Consider the following 22,134-nt stretch of genomic DNA (forward strand, 5'->3'; position numbering starts at 1 on the left):
ATCTGAAGTTAATACTCTGTTGTGTATGAGTTAAGTATGTGAAATAAAACCTCAAATGTTGTTTTTCAGTGTCAGCTTTGATGAGAGTAGGGGAAGACGAATTATAATTTCTGTGTCTCACAGAGAGCAGAGTCCATGTCAAGTCCTCATAATGTCTGAAGTAGGCTGCTTAGAAATCTGCTTTCAGAATGCTGAAAAGGATATTTCTGCTTAGCAAATTGAGCACTTGAGTTGCAAGCCAGCCTTGTGGAAAGGCTCATACAGGACTTGCATCAGTTCTAAGAAAAAGCTTTCATGCTGGTGTCCGTTAATAGTCTGAGATGGAGGAAGCTGGCAGTACTTGCCCCTCTGGAATAGCAATGGGCAGAGGCAGCTTGGTGTGGAATCGAGACTATTGTACACTTTCAGCTTCTGGGGCAAGAAAGAAGCACTGTTTGTGAAACTCCAACTAATAAAATGATTTCCATTAATTGAGTAATTTCTCTCAATGAACCATTTCAGCACTCTTTCAATGGTAAAACACCGAACATGAGTCTTTAAGTATTCAAACCCAAAATATATTTGCTCTGTTGAGCATATGTGCGAGCTTGCAAAGTGTGAAACGCAAATAAACACTGTTTCATGATTTTTTTTTTAAAGACCTTAAGCTATAGAAATTGTCCTCCAAAGTTTCCCCGTGGGTAAACCCTAACCCTTGGTTCTGGGCAGTGACTTGATGTAACAGAGTTAATCTAAGCGCCAAATCAGCATTGGAACAAGGCACCCTGTCAGTGAGGACCTTAAATGCCTTGTGCTTTAGATTTTACATTGATTTTTTTTTTTAATTCACTGTTTCCTTCATCATTGATCCCATCTATCCATTCATATACTAACATTTATTGAGGGTCTCCTCTGAGCCAGGAATTGTGCCTGGAAAACAAAACTGATTAAGACATGTCCTTTTGTCACAAGAAGCTCTCCGTTTTGTGGGGAATACAGATGAATAACTTAATTTAGTATAATACAGTGTGAGGCGTTCAATGTTGGGGTGCTCTAGAAAGACAGAGGATCATGCTGACAGTGTCAGAGAAGTCTTCCCTAAGGCTCTGAAGGAGCTGGCTGGGTAGGGGTCAGAAGTAAGACAGGGTGAGATGGAGGGATGGCCATGACAGGGGGATACAGGGCAGAGGGCATTTGAGAAACTACCAGCCATTGTACTTGGCTAAGCAGGTTAATTTCAATAAGATGTGCAGGTTTTTATTGAGGATTTATAAATAAAGTGATAAGGGAGCAGTGAATGGAGGCTGATCCCTCATCACTTTACTTATATAAGGTAGGGTGGGCCAAGGGGGGGCTGTGAAGTTAGAACAGGAAGTGACCTTTGAGCTGCTTTGGAGTATGAGGTGGGTTTCTCCAGATGTTTAATTATTGGAAACTATTTCAGGAAATGGAATGCCACATGTAAAGTCATGCTAGGGTAAAAGAAGGCTTATGCACCATTTTAAAAAGTCAGTTGTCATAGGAAATTGAATTATATCTGTATATATCATTATGCATACATGCTCTACTGCTATGGTAAGATTGTCTTTATTATACTGTTAAATAAAAGAAAGAAAAGCAACATGTAGGACAGATAAAATCCTAGTTGAACATTTATTTTAAGAAAAACTAACTTGAATCTTACTAGCAGTTATTTTCTGGAGGCTAAGGATCATGTGCTCTTTTCTACTTTACATGTTTCTGTACTTTAATGTTTTAATAATAACTTGGTGTCACTTTTATAATTAGTATTAAAAAAAAAGATTCCCATTTTGGGGGAAAAACAGTGCCCGAGATTGTTAACGTAGGAGATACCTGTGTACTTTGATTATGGTTTTTAAGATTTAGTGTACTGAGTTAGGTTCTACCGGTTTAAATTAGATGTATTAATTTTCATAATTTGGTAATTGTTGTCTAATCTCTCAGCATTCTAATGCTTACATATTATTTTCAGTAACTTTATATTAGGAAACATGGGTTCTTACATTAAATATTTCCCTATTATGTGCATATTTTAAATTTGATATATTTGCTGTCTCACGGAAGTTCTTCGGTTAAGAGTCTTTGAGAGAGAAGAGCGAAGTGTTTATAAAACACGTTTCCTCTGGAGTTTGAATTAAAGCTCGCGAAGCTCTCTTTTGAAGCTGGCTCGCATTTTCCCCTGTGGTGAATTGCAGACAGTTAAAAACCCACGGATTTACTGCTGGGCGGAAGGAAGCCTGTTCCATAGAAACCATCATGGCTATCAGAATTTTCCTGGAATGGTAAATATTTGACAGTCATATCGGTATGTTAAAAGTTGCCTTTTCTGTGACTCCTAATTAATTTTTGGAGGCAAATAATGTTTTTTCAAGAGGATTCATGTGAAAATCCTTTTTATTTTTGGTGTCCAGTTGATACTTTACCTGTAGAAATAAAATGATAATGCACTTGTTTGTTAGTCCTTACGCGCCATTACCGAAATCCACAATGCTGTCTAGGCGGGATTTTGAAACTTGTTGGTGTCGAGGAAGCCTGATAATAAAAATCATCACTTAAAGACACATGTGTTTATGACAAGTCCTGGTCAGTGTCCCTCCTGGTATCCATTACATCTTGGACCCTCTGGGGAAGCAGAAAGGCCACTCTGGAACACGGAGCCTTAGGAAGATGTCCTGGCCCGCAGTCCGTTGCTTCACTGAGCGCAAGTCCCCTTCCAGGCCAGCCCTCTCCCACCTTGACGACCCGTGTCTTACAGTGGGAGCGGGAGGAAAGTGCAGCTGTAAGTAGAGATGAGCCTCTTCGAGGCTACTTTCGTTCTTTTCTCAGAGGTCTTCTCTGGACCCTTGAGGTCTTGCGATACACGCCCCTATGTCATGAGAATTAGAAAGTTAAGTTGGTATTTGTGAATGTGATAGCTTTCAAAAAACACTGTGAAGGAATTTCAAAGCTTATGCTGTGACTTTTCCCTTCTTCTCTTTTAAAATGCTTGATTATTGAGCCAGAAAGCAGCCCTTGAACTTAAAGTTGTTAAGTGGACTTCAGAAACAGCAATGCATATATTAAGGGGCTTGTGACAGAATTTGCTCACGTTTTTTTTGGAGGGGGTGTTATTGTTATTACTATTTTATTGAGTCAAATGAAAATTTGGTTATCTATAGGTCCCCCAAAACCTCATTACATTTAAAAGAGTAGAAATGCTACCATTATATGTGCTTTGGTCACAATGCAGTGCATTTAGAAATTAAAGTCCGTGATGAATATTGTTCTGTGTAAATCTTTTGTTGCATCACTGCTTATTTTTGAGAGGTGATGGAGGATCGGTCTCTTAAGTGTGTTGCTGAGCCAAAAGGTAAACAACTTTAGTGCTTAGCGATATGTTACTGGCTTAGATGTGTTCAATGTTATTGGACGGCTTATTTTGGCTCTGGGCCCCATGAAGACCTCCCAGTTGGATCACCTGAAAATTGCACAGCTGTACTGTTGGACACAGGAAATTTGAACAAAGCTTAACCCCTCTCTTCTAGGATTCCACCCACCTCACCCCCACCCCCCACCCCGCAGTGGAGTAAAATGGCAGAAATTCATTAAATGGCCCAAACTGTGAACTTTTATCAAAACAAGTAATTGACACACAATTACATGAAACAGAGGGCACAGTATATACATTGATACTGAGACACTCACAGAGGGGAAAGCAGTCAGGTTTAGAAGTCAACCCCTCTTTGTTATGCCTACTAGCTCTGCCATTTACTAGCTTTCTGACACCAGATGTGTCACATCTTCCTTTCCCTCCCTCCCTCCCTCCCTTCCTTTCTCTCTCTCTTTCTTTTTTTCTTTCTTTTCTTTCTCTCTCTCTCTCTCTCCCCCCTCTCCCTCCCCCCCCATCTCATCAGGCTAAACACTTACTGGACCACCTCCACTTGGATATCCTGCAGACTTCTTATCTTTGATGTGCCCATAAGTGAACTTCATACCTCTTCTTGGCAAACCTGGACCTTTCCCTGTGCTCCTATTTTAGTGAATGACAGACAGCCCCTGTATCTAAGAGCCCATGCCTAAAACTAGCATATCATTTTTGTCTACTAATTTCTCCTTCATTTACCTCTCCCCCTCCATTCTTGAAGTACAATGACATATACACTTTATTACTTCTACTTTTAAAGTAATTGACATCTATTTCTATCTCTGCATTCCACTGCCACTCCTTACTTTAGACCGCTGTCATCCATCACCCGGTCTTTTGTAATAGCCTCTTATCCAGTTTCAAATCCTCCATCCCATTCTCCACACCTGAAGCCAGACTATTGCAGTCTGGGATTTTCTGGATTAACAGTTTCAAACTTAAGTATATATGGGCTACATTGCTTGTTTTATTTGTTTTGCTGTCCACCCAGTCCCCCACCCCCGCCCAAAGAATATAATCCAGCTTTGAGCATATAGAGATTAAAAAGTACATAAAGTAGATGACTTCAGATGGTGTGTCACTGTGTGTGTGATTTTGCCCATGTCATCTCCTGAAGAAGTTACTTGTGTACTTTACTTGATTGATTTTCAGGGTTGCTGATGTCTAAGTAAGTAGGGTTGTTTACCATTTAAAAGTAGATAACTGTGTTAAAATTACAATCAGTGGAGCAATAGCAAATAATCTCAACCACTACCAATAATGCTTAGTGATTTCTGGTTGGCAAATTAATAAATTTAAATAATAGTATTTATATAGCTCTAATATGTTGCAATAATTTCTGCAGCAAAGAAAATCAATAAAAACTATGTTGACTAATGCCATTTGGTTTGGGGCAAAATAAACTTTAGTTTCACAAGTATGTATGAGAAATCATTATGCAGGAAGGATGATGAATAAAATATGGGTCCTAATTACTCTCCAGGGATTTATAGTCTAACAGGAGAGCCACAGTAAATTTTACTAAATAATATAGGGTAAAGACTGAACTAACATAAGAGAAATAGATGGACACTGCAAGATTTTAAAAGAGTGAGGAAGAGTTATTTCTGGAGAAAGAATTACAGGTGGAATTAAATGTAGTCCTTAAGTATAAATTCAGGATGTTAACAAGCAGAGATCGGGGGAAAGACAGAGTAACTCTTGGGCCAGAATGATTTAATTATGGGGAATGGTAGTTTGTAGCATTTGTTGGAATGGTGATGACTAGCGTGGAAAGCCTTCAAGTGCTGTACTTGCGCATTAGATTTTTATACGGCCTAGGGAGCCCTGAAAGATTTATGACAGATACAAATAAACAAGTAGAATATATAGTAGGAAATATTCTGCATTATAAAAGATCTTACCTTTTTTTTTTTTTTTGAGTCCTCAACATTTAGGAATGATTGATTTAAACACAAGTTGGAATGACTTTTATTCCCTAGGAATTCAAGTTCTCATGTAAAAGTGATTGTTATTGTTAGAGGTGATTATCAGAATCGTGAAAATTATTGTCAGTAATCCAAAGCTTGACTCAGTTACTAACGATCCTAAGAAACAAGTGTTCTGTTACCAAAGAGGCTGCTCCGTTTCATATGAATGCCACGCTCCCAAGCTTGTTGTTAGGTTTACTACTGTTTGGAGTTTTGCATTTATGACATTGGCTTAATTCAAATGAGATCTGTATTCTGAATACCAGCTAAGCGGTGGATTTATTTAATTAATCATTGTGTGAGTGGTTAAATTATTGGAACCTAAAATGGCTCGTAAAGCTAGTGGAAGTAGTGATCCGGTCTTTTCCTTTCAAGAGAAGAAGATAGGTAAAACAAGCCTCGTTTACTTTCTTTTCATTCTTGCCCTTGGGCAGGAATTAGGTGAATGTGGAGGTGATGAACCAAGTGTGTTTCCTGACAGTTTAATTCTTTCTCTCCAGTAAGGTCTAGAAAGAGAATATGGGGTGACGCTTTCCAAAGAGGGATGTGATGTCCAACCTTACGTTTGGGTGCTAGAAGAACATGCTAGAACTTCTATTTTAATGTATGTATGTAGCGTATGGTTTCTGCATCTCAGGCCCTGTTCTAAGGGCCTTACATGTATTAACTTTTCACGTGTTAATCTTTACAGTTTTAGGAGGAAGGAATGATTATCTCCTGTTCACTTATGAAAAACTAAAAAACAGAGACGTTAAGTAACTTGCTAAATGTTATTACACAGTAACAGGCATTTGAACCCCAGAAATCTGGCTCCAGAGCCCATGCGCCTGTTCAAGAGATTAAGCTTTATTAATATTTATTACACAGGTTAACACTAGTCCTATTACCTGGCACATGTGAGTCCAGGACAGTTGTGTGCACAGTGGGACAGGATGCTGGAGTAGAAGAGGGGATTCTCCGAGGCAGAAGCTCCCAGGTTTTAATCGCTCACTTGCTTTCAGTAATTGGGGCAGATAGCTGTGAATGTGCCTGCGTATGGATTCTTGGATTGCATCTACTAGTTTTAGTTCACTTACCTTTTTCAGTGGACAAAGATTGTTGCAAGAGAGACTGCGACTTCAGGGCCACTGTAGCTGCAGTCGAAATGAGCAGGAAAACGGCAGAGCCGCTCCGTCCCCGTGCCCAGCGCAGGCTCGGCACGGGGACAGGGGGAGAGCAGCTCCTGTCCAGATGGGCGTAAGAAGAACAGTCTTTTCAAATTGGGACTGTTTTTTTACATCCAGTATCGTTAATGATGAATCTCTTGACCTAAGTAAGGATCGAAATATTATTACCCAATGGTAGATCAGGTGTAGCATTTTAAAATAAATGTATACATACATGTATATGCACACACACTCACATCCGTTTTATGTGCATATAAACTGTAGTGCAGGGGCCAGGGATCCTTCTTGGCTGCCTAACTTAAGATCTGGAACACTGGGCGTGATAGTCTGTGGGGAACACTTAGTCGCCATGGACTGCACCGGTGGACCTGCTTCCTTTCACCTCCTTCCTTTCTCACAATTTATTAGCTCTTCATTAAACTTGAGACATATACTGTATGCAAACAAAGGTTTTTTTATTTCTTTATATCCTCTCATTTCTCACATCCTACTTCAGACCTACCTCTACAGAAATGAATTACATTGTTTATGTATTACAGTACCTCCTTATTTTAGTCTTTGTCAGATGCCTTTTTAATCATTTTTAATAAACACGTAGATTTTATACGACGCTCAATTACAAGATGTTGGACAGTTAGGACCATGTACCCAAAATACGCCTCCCTCCATCTGTGCCTGTGTGGTATACTTTAGGGTTCGTTTTAATTAAATCTTGGGTAGCGATTGGTACATTTCGGACTTTGATTTTGGTTGGTACTCATCAGTCACTCGCAGCGCATGAAATGCTGCTTCCTGTTGGGAGCTAGTGCGGCTCTCGTCTGTGGCTGAGGCACACGGGGGTTGAGTCAGGGTCCCTGCCCTCAGAGAGTGCCACCTCCATCCCCTCTTAAGGGAGGGAAGGCAGGCAGGTGATTGCTAGGCTTAGAAAAGACCGTGATGTTTGAGGCTCTTAAAACTTTTTGATAAATGACGGCTTCATCGTTTTTTGTCTGGGGCAGTGCGCCCCCCAGTGGCCACTCCCTGCGTTCATGACCTGTATCGTGCGTGCCCTTCCCTTGAGTCTGTCCTGACCCTGCAGCTCCCTTTAACTGACAAGATGTGAACTTCCAGGCTGGAGCTTTAAGGGAGCCTGACAGCTTCTGCTTTTCTGACCTTGGAAGACATATACCATGCAAAGGTCCTCTCACCCCGAGGCCACCATGGGAGGTGGAAGCTTGGGATACCCAGGTGGAGGAGAATCAAACCAATAAGAACTGAGGTCCCCATCTGACAGCCACCACCTACTTAAGAGACATGGGAATAAGCCGTCTTGGAAGTGGGTCCTCCAGCTGCAGTTGGTCTGGCTGTTGCCACATAGAACTCCCCCCAGGGCTCAGATTGCTGAACTGTGAGCAAATAAATAAAACGGTGGTTGTTCAAGGCCATTACATTTTGGGTTAGTTTGTTATGCAACAGTAGATGCCCAAGATGTCATTAAAGCATAACCTAGTCCCTCATTTTCTAATTACCAAGGCAGGTGCGGCTGTGTGTATGTCGGCTGGACTGGGGTTTTAGGGTCAGGTGGGAGGACGCTGAGGGGGAGAAGGGACTGTAATGGACCAAAGGAAGCTGCTTTTAGCGCATATGAGATTTATCCCAGACTGTTCTGTCGATGAAATAGTGAAGTACATTTAAGAAAAATAACTAATGTACCAGGAGCGTTAAGTAGTTCATGTTGTAGTCAGGAAAGATACCGTAGCGCTTTTGAGCATTTTTGCCATAGTGAACAGGAGGGACTCTACCATTGAGAGGACCTTTATGTTTTGAAATTCCTTTCCTTTCGTGCCAAAGAGTGTTTTCACTTTATGTTACTGCTGATACAGCCGTGGCCTTTTTAAAATAAAGCAACGATAGGCAGAAGGCTAGGTTCCTGGACCCAGAATTTATTAACCTGTTCTTTTGCTTTTGTTGATCCAGTACAAGTTTTCTTTTTCTGAGTATTACTGTGTGTATTAAGACTGATGACCGGGGTTAAGATGTGAAGATTCCACAGTTGAGTAAAACACATTTCCTCTTGTCCAAGGAGTACAACCTGAAAGGAAATGTTTTAAACCGTAGTTTGGTTAAGTGGGAGAAAAGAAGGCAGGAGGAGAGGGAGTGCGGGGGGGCTAAGAGGGTCGAGGTGCCTGGAGGAGCCACCCAGGCCTGCCAGACTCTGCTGAGCCCGGGAAGGGCTGGCTGTGTTGCGTTTGTCCTTTACAAAGAAAAACTGAAACCCCCTTAGACCCCAGATTAAGTCCAAGCTCTTAGCCTGGATGGATGACTCTGCCCCTTCCTTCCCCACCCTGGCTGCTCTGCTCCATCAGGCTGGCCATCTTCTTATTTCAGAGAAGGTCCGTAGTGCCTGAGGGCTTTTGCACTTGCTACTCACAGTGCAGGAAAGTCTCTGTTTCCAGATCCTTGCATAGGTTGCAGCTGAGCTGACCATCACAGGCCAGCCTGGTCTGACGTTGCCCAGCCCTCCATGACTACCCACGCTCTCAGTAGTTGGCTTCTGCCCACCTCCATAGACGCTTAGCAGTAATTAACAGACGTTGTGTCTGCGCTTCTGTTTTTCTTGTTTGTCATCCGGCTCTTCTGTGAGCAGATGGGGCTCAGTACGGACGCGGCCATTGCTTGTTTCGGTTCTTCACCCAGCACCTAGAACGTGTCTGCGCTTCACCAGTGTTGTAGCGAGAATAACACTTCCTGAGGGCTGGACACTGATGTCAGGACCTGTGTTGTTGATTTTGTCAATATTTTAAGAAACAAAGCAAAGTGGGTTTTGTTGCCCTTCCTCCTGCACATTAGGAGGGGAGATATAGGGGATCTGGCTCTGAGCAGATTTCAGTAGAGGCTGTTTTCCTCTCCCCCGCTAGCCAAGGCAAGTGGTCTCAGGATTCTTCCCTGATCTTGCGTGTGAGCACCTGGGGGTTGGGGGTGGGGGTGGGGGTGAGTTCCTGCAGGAAAAACCTTTGAGAAGGTGTCAGCTCTCTTAATTCTGGGCTTTTGGTCTTCTCTGCTCTCATGCTCGTCCCCCGTCCAGAGAAGCAGGTGCTTGAGTCTTATCTCTCCCCGCAGGTGTCTGTACTCTCTCCAGCCGTGTGGTTAGTGTTTGCCTTGGCACTTCAGCATTAGTTTGTATTCTGTTCCGTTTTCTTCCTGTTTTAAGGGTGAGAGTGACGTTCTTTACAAGCTCTACATCTGAGCTGAAATGGGTAGTTCTTGGAACATGGTAATTTTGAGAAGCTGCAATGAGTCCAGAATGGCTAAAGTCAAAAGCAGGAGAGTGGTGAGGCTGGGGAGGTGAGCAAGGGCGGTGCTGGAGAGGGCCTTGCACGGCAGTTCCGGGGCATGAGGACTCCTCGAAGGGGAGTCGGACAGTCCTGTTTGCAACAGAGATGTAACAAGGTCCCCTTTGGGTTAAGACCTCTCTGCTGATCCAGGGAGATAGAAGTGGATGCAGAGATGGAATTCTGCAGTGGGCAAGGTGAGGGATGGTGATGGCGGGACTAGTGGTTGTGGTGAGGCTACAGGAAAATGGGCAAGTTTAAGAGAGCTCTAGGAGTTAACATTGTTACGATACAATTCACTGATTCACTGGACATTGACTGAATGCCCTCGCCGCACAGGTGTTGGATCAGTGACTGCAAAAGGCCTCGTCACTGCCCTCATGGAATGAATGTCAGGTTTCTGGCTTGAGTTGCTGCATGGACGGTAGTGCCATTTGCTGGGAAGAATAACGTATCTGCTGCTGCCACGTTGGCAGAGATTACAAGTTCAGTTTTAGTGTTGAGTAAGAGGTCGATAAAGCATCCCTTTGTTAGACTAATCCACTTTCTGGTGAGCACCCAATTAAGGGAAACGCTTTAATGGAGACAGTGACGTGTCCTTGACTGAGGCTTAGTTGTTTATGAAATGACAGCTTAACTTTAATTGTCCCCATGGAACAGTGTCATGTCACAAGTGTACTTTAGATCAATTAAAGCGAGTTCTTCCTTGATCTTTACTGGGAAAGAACATCATTGGATCTTATCCGTTATGTGGTAAAGCTCAAATATACTGTATGTTGGTTTACCATCTTCATAATCATTTGAAAAGTTTCCTATTTACAGTTGTAACACTTGTAATACGATAGTATATTTGTCATATAATAATTGGCATCTGGAGAAAAATCATTGGTCTTGGAAATAACACTTTTACCTGCGATTCAAATCTGTGCACAAATGAAATCATTAGTAAAAATCAAGGCTGAAATGTATTAGGTTCTTACTGTCTGTCTTGCCAATACACTCATCAAATAGAAAACAAATCCTGGCTTAAGGAGGACAGACTTCTGGAAGATCAGGGAAAGGGGCTGCTCTTGTGATAGGGAGAGCTCTGAGCCTGAGGTCTGTCGGTGTCTCAGAGGTCAGACCACAGAGAGAGAGAGTGGACGAGGCCGGGAAGGTGCAGGGACGTGGGTGGAGGACAGGACGGGGGGCAGGAAGGGACAGGCGGCAGAGAGCGTCTCGCCCAAAGCTGGTCCCTGGGAGTAGAGGGCCTGTCGCAGAGGCCTGTGCCAGCCCAGGTTGCCTGTGTGAGGAAAGGACAGAAGCTTAACTGGAGTTCGATCACGTCAGGTTAAGGGACATTCTCTGACTGATCAGTGGAGACAAAAAGAACAGCTAATCTTTTATGGCGCAAAGAAAGGAGGGTCTGTGTCCAGCCTAGAGAAGCAAGGGGGTCGCCCGCGTCTGGGGAAGAGTAGTTCTCTGCAGTGAGCCGTTCCCAGGAGTGCAGAGGGTGCGTGGGCTCAGGTGACTTTCAGCAGGTCCCAGCCCTCAGCGCTGGATGCGCTACGTTTTCGTCTTCATGATGACCCTTCAGCTTAATGACCCCTGTGACCCTCAGCCATGGTAGACTCGGTGGGGCTGAGGACACTGCTGGGGTCACACCGCGGGCGAGAGGGAGCCCTCGACGCGCCTCAGAGTTCGGGAGCAGGTGGCCGGACCCTCGGTGGGTCATAGAACTCGGCAGATCGGAGGGCTGTGCTGCTCAGTTGCTCATTCAAAGTCTGAACCGTGCTCAGCCCGTAGGCCCTGTCGCAGGTGCGGGCCGTGGTGGGCTTCAGGGGTGCATGTGTGTGTGGGGTATCTTCTAGAACCCCTGGAGGAAGTGAACTTGTGATCTGAGGGAGACAGCAGCAAGGGCTGCGAGCCGAAGAGGCAGAGTAAGCAACAGGTCTGTGGCTCCTCCTTTCAGCCAGCAGGGCTTCTGAACAGGCACGACTGACGTTTTATACAGGCCGCTTCCTCGCTGTGAAGGGCGGCCCCATCCACGCTGATGTGTGACTGCTAGGCCTTTGACCACTAATGCAGTGGTGGCCCACAGTCATTGTCACCAGGTACTCTGGCCATCTCCAAACGCCTGCCGGGGAGGCGACGCAGCTTGGGTGGAGACCCCCGTCGGGCAACCAAGCCCATCGCCGTTGTGTGGCTCAGCTGTGCAGACGGTCAGCATCCACATGCCTGGTTCTACCTCACACCCCGACTCCCAGACGGAGCTCGGCCCCTCGACCCACCTGGGTGGCCTGGGTGCGGCCGTGTTGTTCCAGGTGGTGGCTTCTCGGCAGCCTTGTACACGTACAAGGTGGGCATTGTTCACCCCTATTTATGTATGTTCATGATAGTTAAATTCATCCATTCATTACTTACTGATTTGTCAGCACAGAGAGTGCACAGCCTGCCGGCTGCTCTGCTAGGTGATTTTTTGCATTTTCATATTAATTCATACATCAGGCGCCCGCAGTAAGCGGTTGACCCCTGTGTTGTGGATGAGGCGTCTGCAACTCACGAGGGTAACTTGACCAGGGTGATGCAACTAACGCGCAGTGTGTGGTGACAAAGAAGAGAGCAGAAGTGCTTCCGACGGTCAAAATGCGCGTTTGTATACTTTTTGTGAGCAAAAGACTAATAGAAGTTAAATGGAGAAAGAAAACTGCAGATAAAATGCTCTTCCTTCTTATATGGAATCTCGTGGTTTTATGTTTTATCAAGTGACTTTGAGTAAATCATATCATTCTGTGGACTTCAGTTTCCTCAGTATGAAATTAGGTGTTTGGATGTTTTCTAAGGTCTCTTAATTTTTTTTTTTTTTTTTTTTTTTTTTTTTTTTTTTGCGGTACTCGGGCCTCTCACTGTTGCGGCCTCTCCCGTTGCGGAGCACAGGCTCCGGACGCACAGGCTCAGCGGCCATGGCTCACGGGCCCAGCCGCTCCGCGGCATGTGGGATCCTCCCGGACCGGGGCACGAACCTATGTCCCCTGCATCAGCAGGCGGACTCTCAACCACTGCGCCACCAGGGAAGCCCCTAGGTCTCTTAATTTTTATTAATTGGGAGATATTTAACTGTTACAGACGTGATATATATATATATATGGTTGTTTGAATACAAATTAATTTTTATGCTATCCTTGAAACCTGCTAAAATGAATATAAATGAATTAAAAAGGCACTGATCTATGAAGATAAGAATGGGAGTGTGAGACAACAATGGACAAACGATGTTAGTAAAATTCGGTGCTGCACTGTATTTACAATAGCCAGGACATGGAAGCAACCTAAGTGTCCATTGACAGATGGATGGATAAAGAAGATGTGGCACATACATACAATGGAATATTACTCAGCCATAAAAGGAAACGAAATTGAGCTATCTGTAGTGAGGTGGATGGACCTAGAGTCTGTCATTCAGAGTGAAGTAAGTCAGAAAGAGAAAAACAAATACCGTATGCTAACACATATATATGGAATCTAAAAAACAAACAGAAAAGGTTCTGAAGAACCTAGGGGCAGGACAGGAATAAAGGCGCAGATGTAGAGAATGGACTTGAGGACACAGGGAGGGGGAAGGGTAAGCTGGGACGAAGTGAGAGAGTGACATGGACATATATACACTACCAAATGTAAAATAGATAGCTAGTGCGAAGCAGCCGCATAGCACAGGGAGATCAGCTCGGTGCTTTGTGACCACCTAGAGGGGTGGGATAGGGAGGGTGGGAGGGAGACGCAAGAGGGAGGGGATATGGGGATATATGTATATGTATAGCTGATTCACTTTGTTATGCAGCAGAAACTAACACACCATTGTAAAGCAATTATACTGCAATAAAGATGTTTAAAAAAAAGAAAAAAATTTTTGGTGGCTGCAAAATATATGGATAAATGGTAATGACCTTCTCTGGTAAAGACCAGAGAAAGCAGAATCCTGAGCTTGCAGGGCAAGAGAAAGCCAACCAGAAACATGCCTACTAGTGTGGGAAAAACCTCGAGAAGACTCTCGGGAATTGTAGATACCAGTTAGCTGCATGTGAATTTATGGGGTGGAAATGACAAGAGGGAACTTGGTGGAAAGTGTGCATGAAAGTAGTTAGACCCCTGGATCCTCTCCCCAGCTGAGAAAAGCAGGCGTCTGCCCTTTTTAACCTAGCAACAGACGGGAGATTTCCTGAAGAGTTTGAATAAGAGAAACTTTAGGTTCTAAGACCCAGATGGGTACGGCTGAGGGCTGCAGTGAGATGCCACACTGAAGATGTGGGAATTATTTCCTTTAAATAGAGGTGTGTGTGCTTCATAATGGGATTCTTCGTATTCTGGCAGCCAGGCTTATATACCTCCTCCTAGGAAGTTGGGGAATTCCTATTCGGGGAAATGCCTAGCACAAGGAAAAAGAAATACAGATATTGATATTTGAGTAGCTTTGGGTGAAAAAACTGGGCTGCTGTGTTGCAGTGAATTGTTATGTCCAGTTGTCAGATTGCATGTATGAAAGCAGAACATCCAGTTAGCCTGTTTGAGCCTCAATTTAAAATTTTTAGAAACCAATAGCAGAGGATTACCACTCATGTGAGGAAAGGCCATAGTGTAGCAAGAAACAGATTCTCAGAACGTGGAGGGTAAGGGGAATCTGTGGGAAGAAGCAGGCTCTGTGAGCTCCACGGCGTCGGGGAGGGGACAGCTACCGCCTTTGACGCCTCAGGAGGATAAGAATTTGTATTACTTCCAAAGTGCCATAAGGAAGGGACAGATATAAGAAACTGCTGTTAGTAGTGAAACATGTGATAGCAGAAATGAGAGAATCAGTAGAAATGTAGGAAACGTAATTAAATCTCCCAGAAAGTAAGACAGAGGGTGGTGAAGGAGGGAGGAAAAATCAGAGAAACTTACAGATCCAACTCAGGAGGCCCAATATCCGATAGTAGGATTTCCAGAAAGATAAAGCAGAGAAAACAGGGAACACGAATGAGGGAGGGTGGGTTGAGACATTGATTCCCCGCCCCCCCGCCCCTTGTAGTAGTATTTGATATTTTAAACTCTGTAGACCTCACTTCTATATTTTTTAAAGTAATTTACTTAAAATTAAATTTTAAAAAGCAGAAAAAAAGATGACATGTAAAGGTTAAAAATAGACAATTTAGTTTTTGTTGAAGACCAATAAAATTGAAAGTGGGCAAGGAAAAAATACCATTTTGACTTTTTAAAAGTACATATTTCAGGAAAATTACTTTAATTACCATAGTTAGAGACACGAGGAACGATTTTGTCTTAAAAACAGCAACAGCACAGCAGTGGCATGGCTCATGGAAGGTGGCTGATATCGCAGCAGCAACTACGTGAGTTTGTGATCAAGAATCCTGCCAAAGAGAACAGTTTCTCTCCTGGTAAATAGGGCTGACTTTCTATTTGGAAGCAAGAAGAATTCATAATTATTGTAAGGCTTTTAGAAGTTGTGTGAAATTCCTATCAATAATTATTTCATTCAGTTGTATGTATTTATTCTCTATTAATGTGCTAAACATTGTTCTAAATGATTTGTTTATGTTGACCCATGTAATCCTCAAAATACCCTGCAAGGGTAGGTCCTATTGCCGTTCATTATTCCCACTTTACAGATGAGGAAACCAAGGCCTAGTGACCCCGAGCCCAGGGTCACTCAGCAAGAAAATGGAAAAGCCAGGTTTTACAACCATGGCAGTCTATCCTCAGAGTCCGTAGTACCCTTAATTAATTCACTGCTACTCTGCATGCTGACTAAAGAACCTCCGCATCTAGGCTGAATAGACAGGTGGATTTTGTCATAAAGCCTTGGTCAGCCACTGAAGGCGTAGCGCTCATCTAGGCCAGTGCCCTCAGTGGTTGATTAACTGAGGCTTAAGTGCTGACCGGGTAGAAGAACCCAGACACTCCATGGTGACCAGTTTAGTGCACATTACAGGACACTTGGTGTCGTTTTTCCTCACCAACAGTCTAATTCCAGCACTGTTCGTGGTTGATGTTGAATGTGTGCTGAAATTGTCAGGATGGCAACTAAGGAATTCTGGGAATTAACTTCTTTTATTGATACAATTTGTAAAATACAGCCATCACTGAAGTGATTTGGTAGAAAGAAATACATCCTTTGTTTGTTTTAGCCCTGTTTTGTGTGGTTTGTGGGAAACATTATAGGGTGATGCATGTAGCAGTAACTTAAATACTTGTCGTTAGTCAATGATGTGTAGCATACTGACTGCAGTGTTTCCTAAAATTCAAGAAATAAATTATTTTCCTCAGATACGAATGTTACAAATTTGTCCTTTTGTTTCTCCTAGTTCAACTTTGTGGGAAAACTTTTGGGGCCACGTGGCAATTCTCTGAAGCGCTTGCAAGAAGAAACCTTGACAAAAATGTCCATCCTTGGAAAAGGCTCCATGAGAGACAAGGCAAAGGTAATACTTATTATAAACAATGGCTACTTTTTTAGTCAAGTTATATAATGTACTTTGAGATCATCCATGGTATTAGTACATATGATATAAAAGCTAACTAGGACCTCAAATGAAATTATGTGAAAATGCTATATAGAGTGATATATTTGTGATACTATTTAGAAAATTCGGTCACTCTGGCCAGTTTCAGAATATGTAGTATCTTAAACCAAATCTGTAACTATTATTTTTATTTATACAGTGAAATTGTAGCACCTGTGCTTTTGATTCTAGAAGCAATACGTTCCAGAAAGTACAGTGGTATTGAAATTATCATGAAGAGAAATGAAAGTTATCTATAGTCTCACCATTACTATTTGCATTTTAGATTAGTTCTTTCAGGTCTTTTTTTCTATGCCTGTGTTTCATATTGTTGACTTTATAAAGTATATGCTTTTATTTGCCCTTTTTGCCTTTCTTTTGATATCCTATGCATTTTACCAAGTTAAAATTGATTGTAAATGTTTTAATAATTACTTCCTATTCTAACACATAGTTGTTCTTCGTGCATGTATTCACATAACTGCCTCCTCTTCTAAATAAGCTAAAATTACTGAGTTACTTTTATTGATCACTTTCTTAAATATACCAATTCTGAAAGAAATTTTCACATTTCATAATGTGCTGTCGCTTATGTAGTTCTATTATTACTTTGTTGTTCTCTCATTATTAAAAAGATTTATACTACAGAGAACAAAATCCACATTGAGTGATCACTTTCCATGAAATGATTGTTAGAAAAAAAGTTATTTAGACAAAATCCAGCCTCCTCACAAAAAAGTCCATTTAACAGTAGCTTTTATAATTAAAAAAAAAAAGCCACCATTTGTTTATTGAGCAGCCACTGTGAGTCAGGTACTCTGTGAGACATTTTACGTGCATTACTCCATGTTACCCTTGGAAAAATGGTGACAGATACATAATATTTTCCTTATTGTATGTAAGAAAAGTGAGATTCAGAGAAACTAAATATATTATTGGATTAATCAGGGAAGTTCATTATATTATTTGATTAAAACATGGCTATATGTCAGACTCATATGGGATGCTGTTTAAAAATATAGAGTCCCGGACTTCCCTGGTGGTCCAGTGGTTAAGATTCTGCGCTTCCACTGCAGGGGGCATGGGTTCAATCCCTGGTCGGGGAACTAAGATCCTGCCTGCATGCTGCGCAGCGTGGCCAAAATTGTGTGTGTGTGTGTGTGTATATATATATATATATATAGAGAGAGAGAGAGAGAGAGAGAGAGAGAGAGAGAGAGAGAGTCCCATGCACCAACCTGTTTAGGGTGAAACCTCAAAATGAATTTCCAGTAGGTGTTTAAAAGATTCTAATGCATGGCCAGGTTAGGTTGACTGCTCACTAAACATCACTGTCTCAAATGATGTTACTCTGGTTCCCTGACTCATCTATTCTGGCAGTAGGAGCAAGTGGAACTCTATATTGGTCAGTTGGTCAGAAATTATGTGTATCTTGTTGGAAAGTATCCCATCCTTGCTGATATCTTAATTAAGTTTTCAGGAAGGCCATCTGGTAATGAGGTCCATGATATGACCAGTGAAGCCCATAGACTTTGTGCTGCTCTTGTTTGTTATTAAGGGAGTTCCTTGGTGAGAAGCAACATTTTCTGCTCTGGCGGCAGTGATCAGGGCCCCCAAAGATCCTTTTACAGGTAGAAGGGAAGCAGGGAAGGCAAGTCTTTAGCCAGATTATATGTCCAAAACTAGCAAGTGCCTGGCTGTGCATTTAATGAAAGGGATGCTAAATAGCATAGCAGGGCTGGGTGGTCCTCCCAGGCCATATTGCCATTTTAAGGTCTGGTGGTGGTTCTCTGCTGCTGGCATATTAGACAGTCAGCAGTGGCAGTAGCCTGGAATCCTTTTTGAGGGGAATCCGTGTTGTGGAGTAATGCATAACCGCTCTCCCTGTGAGGGTGGGATGAACTGGGAGATTGGGATTGACGTATACACGCTACTACATATAAAATAGGTAACTAATGAGAACCTACTGTATAGCACAGGGAACTCTACTCAGTGCTCTGTGGTGACCTAAATGGGAAGGAAACCTAAAAAAGAGTGGATATATGTATACATATAACTGATTCACTTTGCTGTACAGCAGAAACTAACACAACATTGTGAAGCAACTGTAACCCAATAAAAATTAAAACAAACAAACAAAAACAAGACCTCTTTCCCTGTCACCATAGGTACTTTGTTCATGAGTCCTTTGAGTAGCATTGAGGTGGCTGGGGAATGAGGTGCTTTGACGTCTGCTGCAGTGGGTCCCCTTGGCTGCCTGGTCACTGAGTGCATGCTCTGCCTCACGTGGGGCTCCCTGTTCTTACACACTTGGGCCTCTTCCCAGACCACTTATCACCCCTTCACTAATCCTCTCATTTCTGTGTCCTTGACCGCATGGGTCAGCAAGTCAACAGGGGGATTCTGCAAGTGGCTGATCATTTACATTCCATCAAGACACCTAGAAACTGAGGAAGTAGCGTAGTCCATTGGGCCCACGGTCAACGGCCTGGGAGCAGAAGCCCTTCACCTCTCGGCCCCTAAACCCCACTTCCATCGGCGGCCTTCAGTGGGGCAGCATTTGCTCAGAGCCTAGTCTGTGAATCCTCAAACTGCATGAGTGTTTCTTCATCTCAGTGTGCAGTCATTCTAGTAAAAGGTCCCAGATCCTTACTGGGAAGACTGGGAGGAAGCGTCCAGTGCATACACACCAGGAGACGTTACAGTTACTATACTCACGCAGCCTTCTCCTCTAGATTTAGCTTAGCTCTTTTGTTCTCTGCATCTCTGGGGCAAGCAGGGATCTGATCTTAGGCCAGGAGGTGATAAAGGGTAGCAGTAGTAAAGCATGAGAATTGTCATCTCCTTTCAAGGAAGTACCTTGGCTGTTCGAGACAGGCTTCTGCCAGTGTGGAAGGCTCAGTGGGACTTTAGCGTTCATATACTCAGAGTTATTTGAATCTTTCCAAATGTTGCCAGTCGAGCTCCCAGATTTTCACTGTCCTCCGGACACCGTCCTAAGCCTCCCATAGCGATGACCAGGCAACGTGCTGGTCGTTAGCACACGCCTGAACTCTGCCTGGTCTGTTGACTCCATCAGCCTGTGGCCATAAGCAGTAGAATCTTCCGGGATGCTTCTGGCTCTGTGGGTCTTGGACTGATAATGCCGCGTGCTGAGTCTGTCATGTCCTTCTTTAAGTTCTTCAGTACGGTAGGAACAGCCCCTTTCACCCCACCCGGCCCACCGTGTCTCCTTCTCGCCCGTCATGCTGTGCCAGGTGGTCCATCAGTTACACCTTCAAAAGCATTTCACTGACAGTAACCACAGGTGATAATTTAAGTAGACAGGTGTCCCATCTGCTGTATCGTAATCAGATCCTCACTGCCTGAACTCTTGAATACTGATTTCAGTTGATCCTTTTTACTAATTTTTAGTCTACAGAAAATTCTCAGTTAACAGTGTTTATTTCTAAAGAGATTTCCATTCCTTAGTACTAAAATCTCATCCTTTTAGATTTTCAGAGTGTTCACCATTTAAATTCTAATGTGAACATAATTCATTTTCTTCTTGTATTTGCTACATTGATGATATTATAGGAGTCATCGCTGACAGGTATCAGGTGGTTACGTAGCATAATCATCACTATAATGCTGCGGTCTGTGGAGCCTTCAGTTTGTGCCAAACATGCTAGACGTTTTGCCCACCTCATCTATATTATAGAATAATGGAATAATTAATACTGTTGTTATGTAATAATAGTTATCATTACTATATTTATCATTTGAGTGCTTATTACGTGGTAGGCATAATTCTAAAGACTTCCTGTGTCTTTCGAATTACTCCAATTCCTTTATTCCTAATAACTCCTAATGACTTATAATCACTCCTTTATTACTACAACAACCCTTTGAGCAGTAGGTACTACACTATTATTATCCATTTTAAAATCACCTCTTCAAGATGGGGATAAAGTAACGTCACCAGTCATTGGATTTGGGGCTTGAAAGCAGCACTTCAAGAACACAGTCTGTGTTCTTCCCCAAACACTGCATTGCCTCTCATCATTAACCCAAGAAGTAACCCATTCATAACTGCTCAGTCTATGGAGCTGCGTGACAGCTGTGGTTATGGTAAGAAGGCCTTCCTGTTCCAGCTTAGGTTTGTAATAGCAATGAGAATGTTTGCCTATGAATCAGCAATTATAATCTCTCATTAAAAGCATTAGTTTGGTGCCATATTAGAAAAAGATAAGAAATGTTCATTTCAGTAGTTCATGCTTTCAAAGATGAACTACTGTGCATAGAATCCAGTTTCTAAAACTTCAGCTGTGAAAGGCAGAGTCAGATCAAATGATTGAAAATGTTCCGATTAGAACAAGAACTAGTCCACCGTTGGCATGAAAGAATAGTCCTTTTCTTTTTTTTTTTAAATTTATTTATTTTTGGCTGCGTTGGGTCTTCGTTGCTGCGCGTGGGCTTTCTCTAGTTGTGGCGAGCGGGGTCTACTCTTGTTGCGGTGCGCGGGCTTCTCATTGCGGTGGCTTCCCTTACTGTGGAGCACGGGCTCTAGGCATGCAGGCTTCAGTAGTTGTGGCGCACGGGCTCAGTAGTTGTGGCTTGCGGGCTCTAGAGTGCCGGCTCAGTAGTTGTGGCGCATGGGCTTAGTTGCTCCGCGGCATGTGGGATCTTCCCGGACCAGGGCTCAAACCCGTGTCCCCTGCCTGCATTGGCAGGCGGATTCTTAACCACTGCGCCACCAGGGAAGTCCCAATAGTCCTTTTCATACTTGACAAATTTTGAAGGAAATGCGTAGGATATTATGGTAGCTTATGTTTGCTCTCCCTTCAAAAATATTTTTCTTCTTTTCTTTCAGTTTCTGGCCCACTTTCCATAAATGTGAAGGAAACTAGCATTTACTGAGTGCCTGCCACGTAGAAGGCAGTGTCCTGGGCACTATATATACTGTCTCCTGGGCCAGGCCTTTACACAAGCTGCCTTTGTAGTCTTCTCAGTGGACCTACATTAATATACATGTGTTAACCCCAAATTGATTTTGCAAACTAAGTGTTGGATTACATATAACCTGTTCAAACTCACACACATACCTGGTGACCACCATGGCTAAAATTCAGGTTTATCTAACTCTAAATCCCCTGCCCTTTTCATGCTCTTTATTTTGATATGTCTTTTCTTTGTAAAAATTCAGATTAGTTAAGTAACAAAAGTTGAAGCCTTAAGGGGTGAAGTCAAGGGCCTGTGTGCCTCCTCATCCTCTTGGCTAATTTTGGAATCAACAGGTGCTGTTGCCAGGAATTCCTGGGTTCTCTTTCTTACGGGGTGGGTTTTGGAGAGGCTAGGAAGGTTTCCTGCCGTTTAGAAATCACTCTAGGTGTAGGTTCCTACTAATCTTAATCTCTGTCTGATTTTAATGTTGAGAACAAAGACTATTAAAAGAACCCGATTCTGTAATTGCTACTCTAACAAAGGCTTGTTAGAAAAAGATAATGGAGCAAAGTTAGTGGTCTCTTAATGATCTGGGGTTTTTTCCCCCCTGAATTTCATTATATCCACCAAAATTTTTTTTAATGTTCCTCATAATCATATAAAATCCTATAATAAATTTTTCATTTATTTTATTCATTGTTTTATTCTCAGATAGAGTATAGTGCCTGGCATGTAGAAAGAAATGGTTTTTTGTATGAATGAGCAAATGAACATAGAAGTCAATAAATAATATTTACCTATTCATTCAGAAATATTTGTTGAGCATCT

At 42.8% G+C, this 22,134-nt stretch overlaps 1 protein-coding gene across 19 annotated transcripts in view; it reads left to right on the forward strand.

Moving 5' to 3' along the window:
* The window catches only part of KHDRBS3 (KH RNA binding domain containing, signal transduction associated 3), a 207,104-nt gene that overhangs the window by 73,990 nt on the left and 110,980 nt on the right, over positions 1-22,134 (forward strand). For all 19 annotated transcript variants that reach the window (XR_007472965.1, XR_007472966.1, XR_007472969.1 and 16 more), the window contains one exon: positions 16,186-16,302. Coding sequence is in view for 12 of the 19 variants with exons in the window: in XM_049700899.1 (XP_049556856.1) it covers positions 16,186-16,302 (117 nt within the window). In the remaining 7 variants the exon portion in view is untranslated. The remainder of the gene's footprint in view (positions 1-16,185; positions 16,303-22,134) is intronic.

Source organism: Orcinus orca, chromosome 17 (assembly GCF_937001465.1).
Source record: "Orcinus orca chromosome 17, mOrcOrc1.1, whole genome shotgun sequence".
NCBI lineage: Eukaryota > Metazoa > Chordata > Mammalia > Artiodactyla > Delphinidae > Orcinus > Orcinus orca.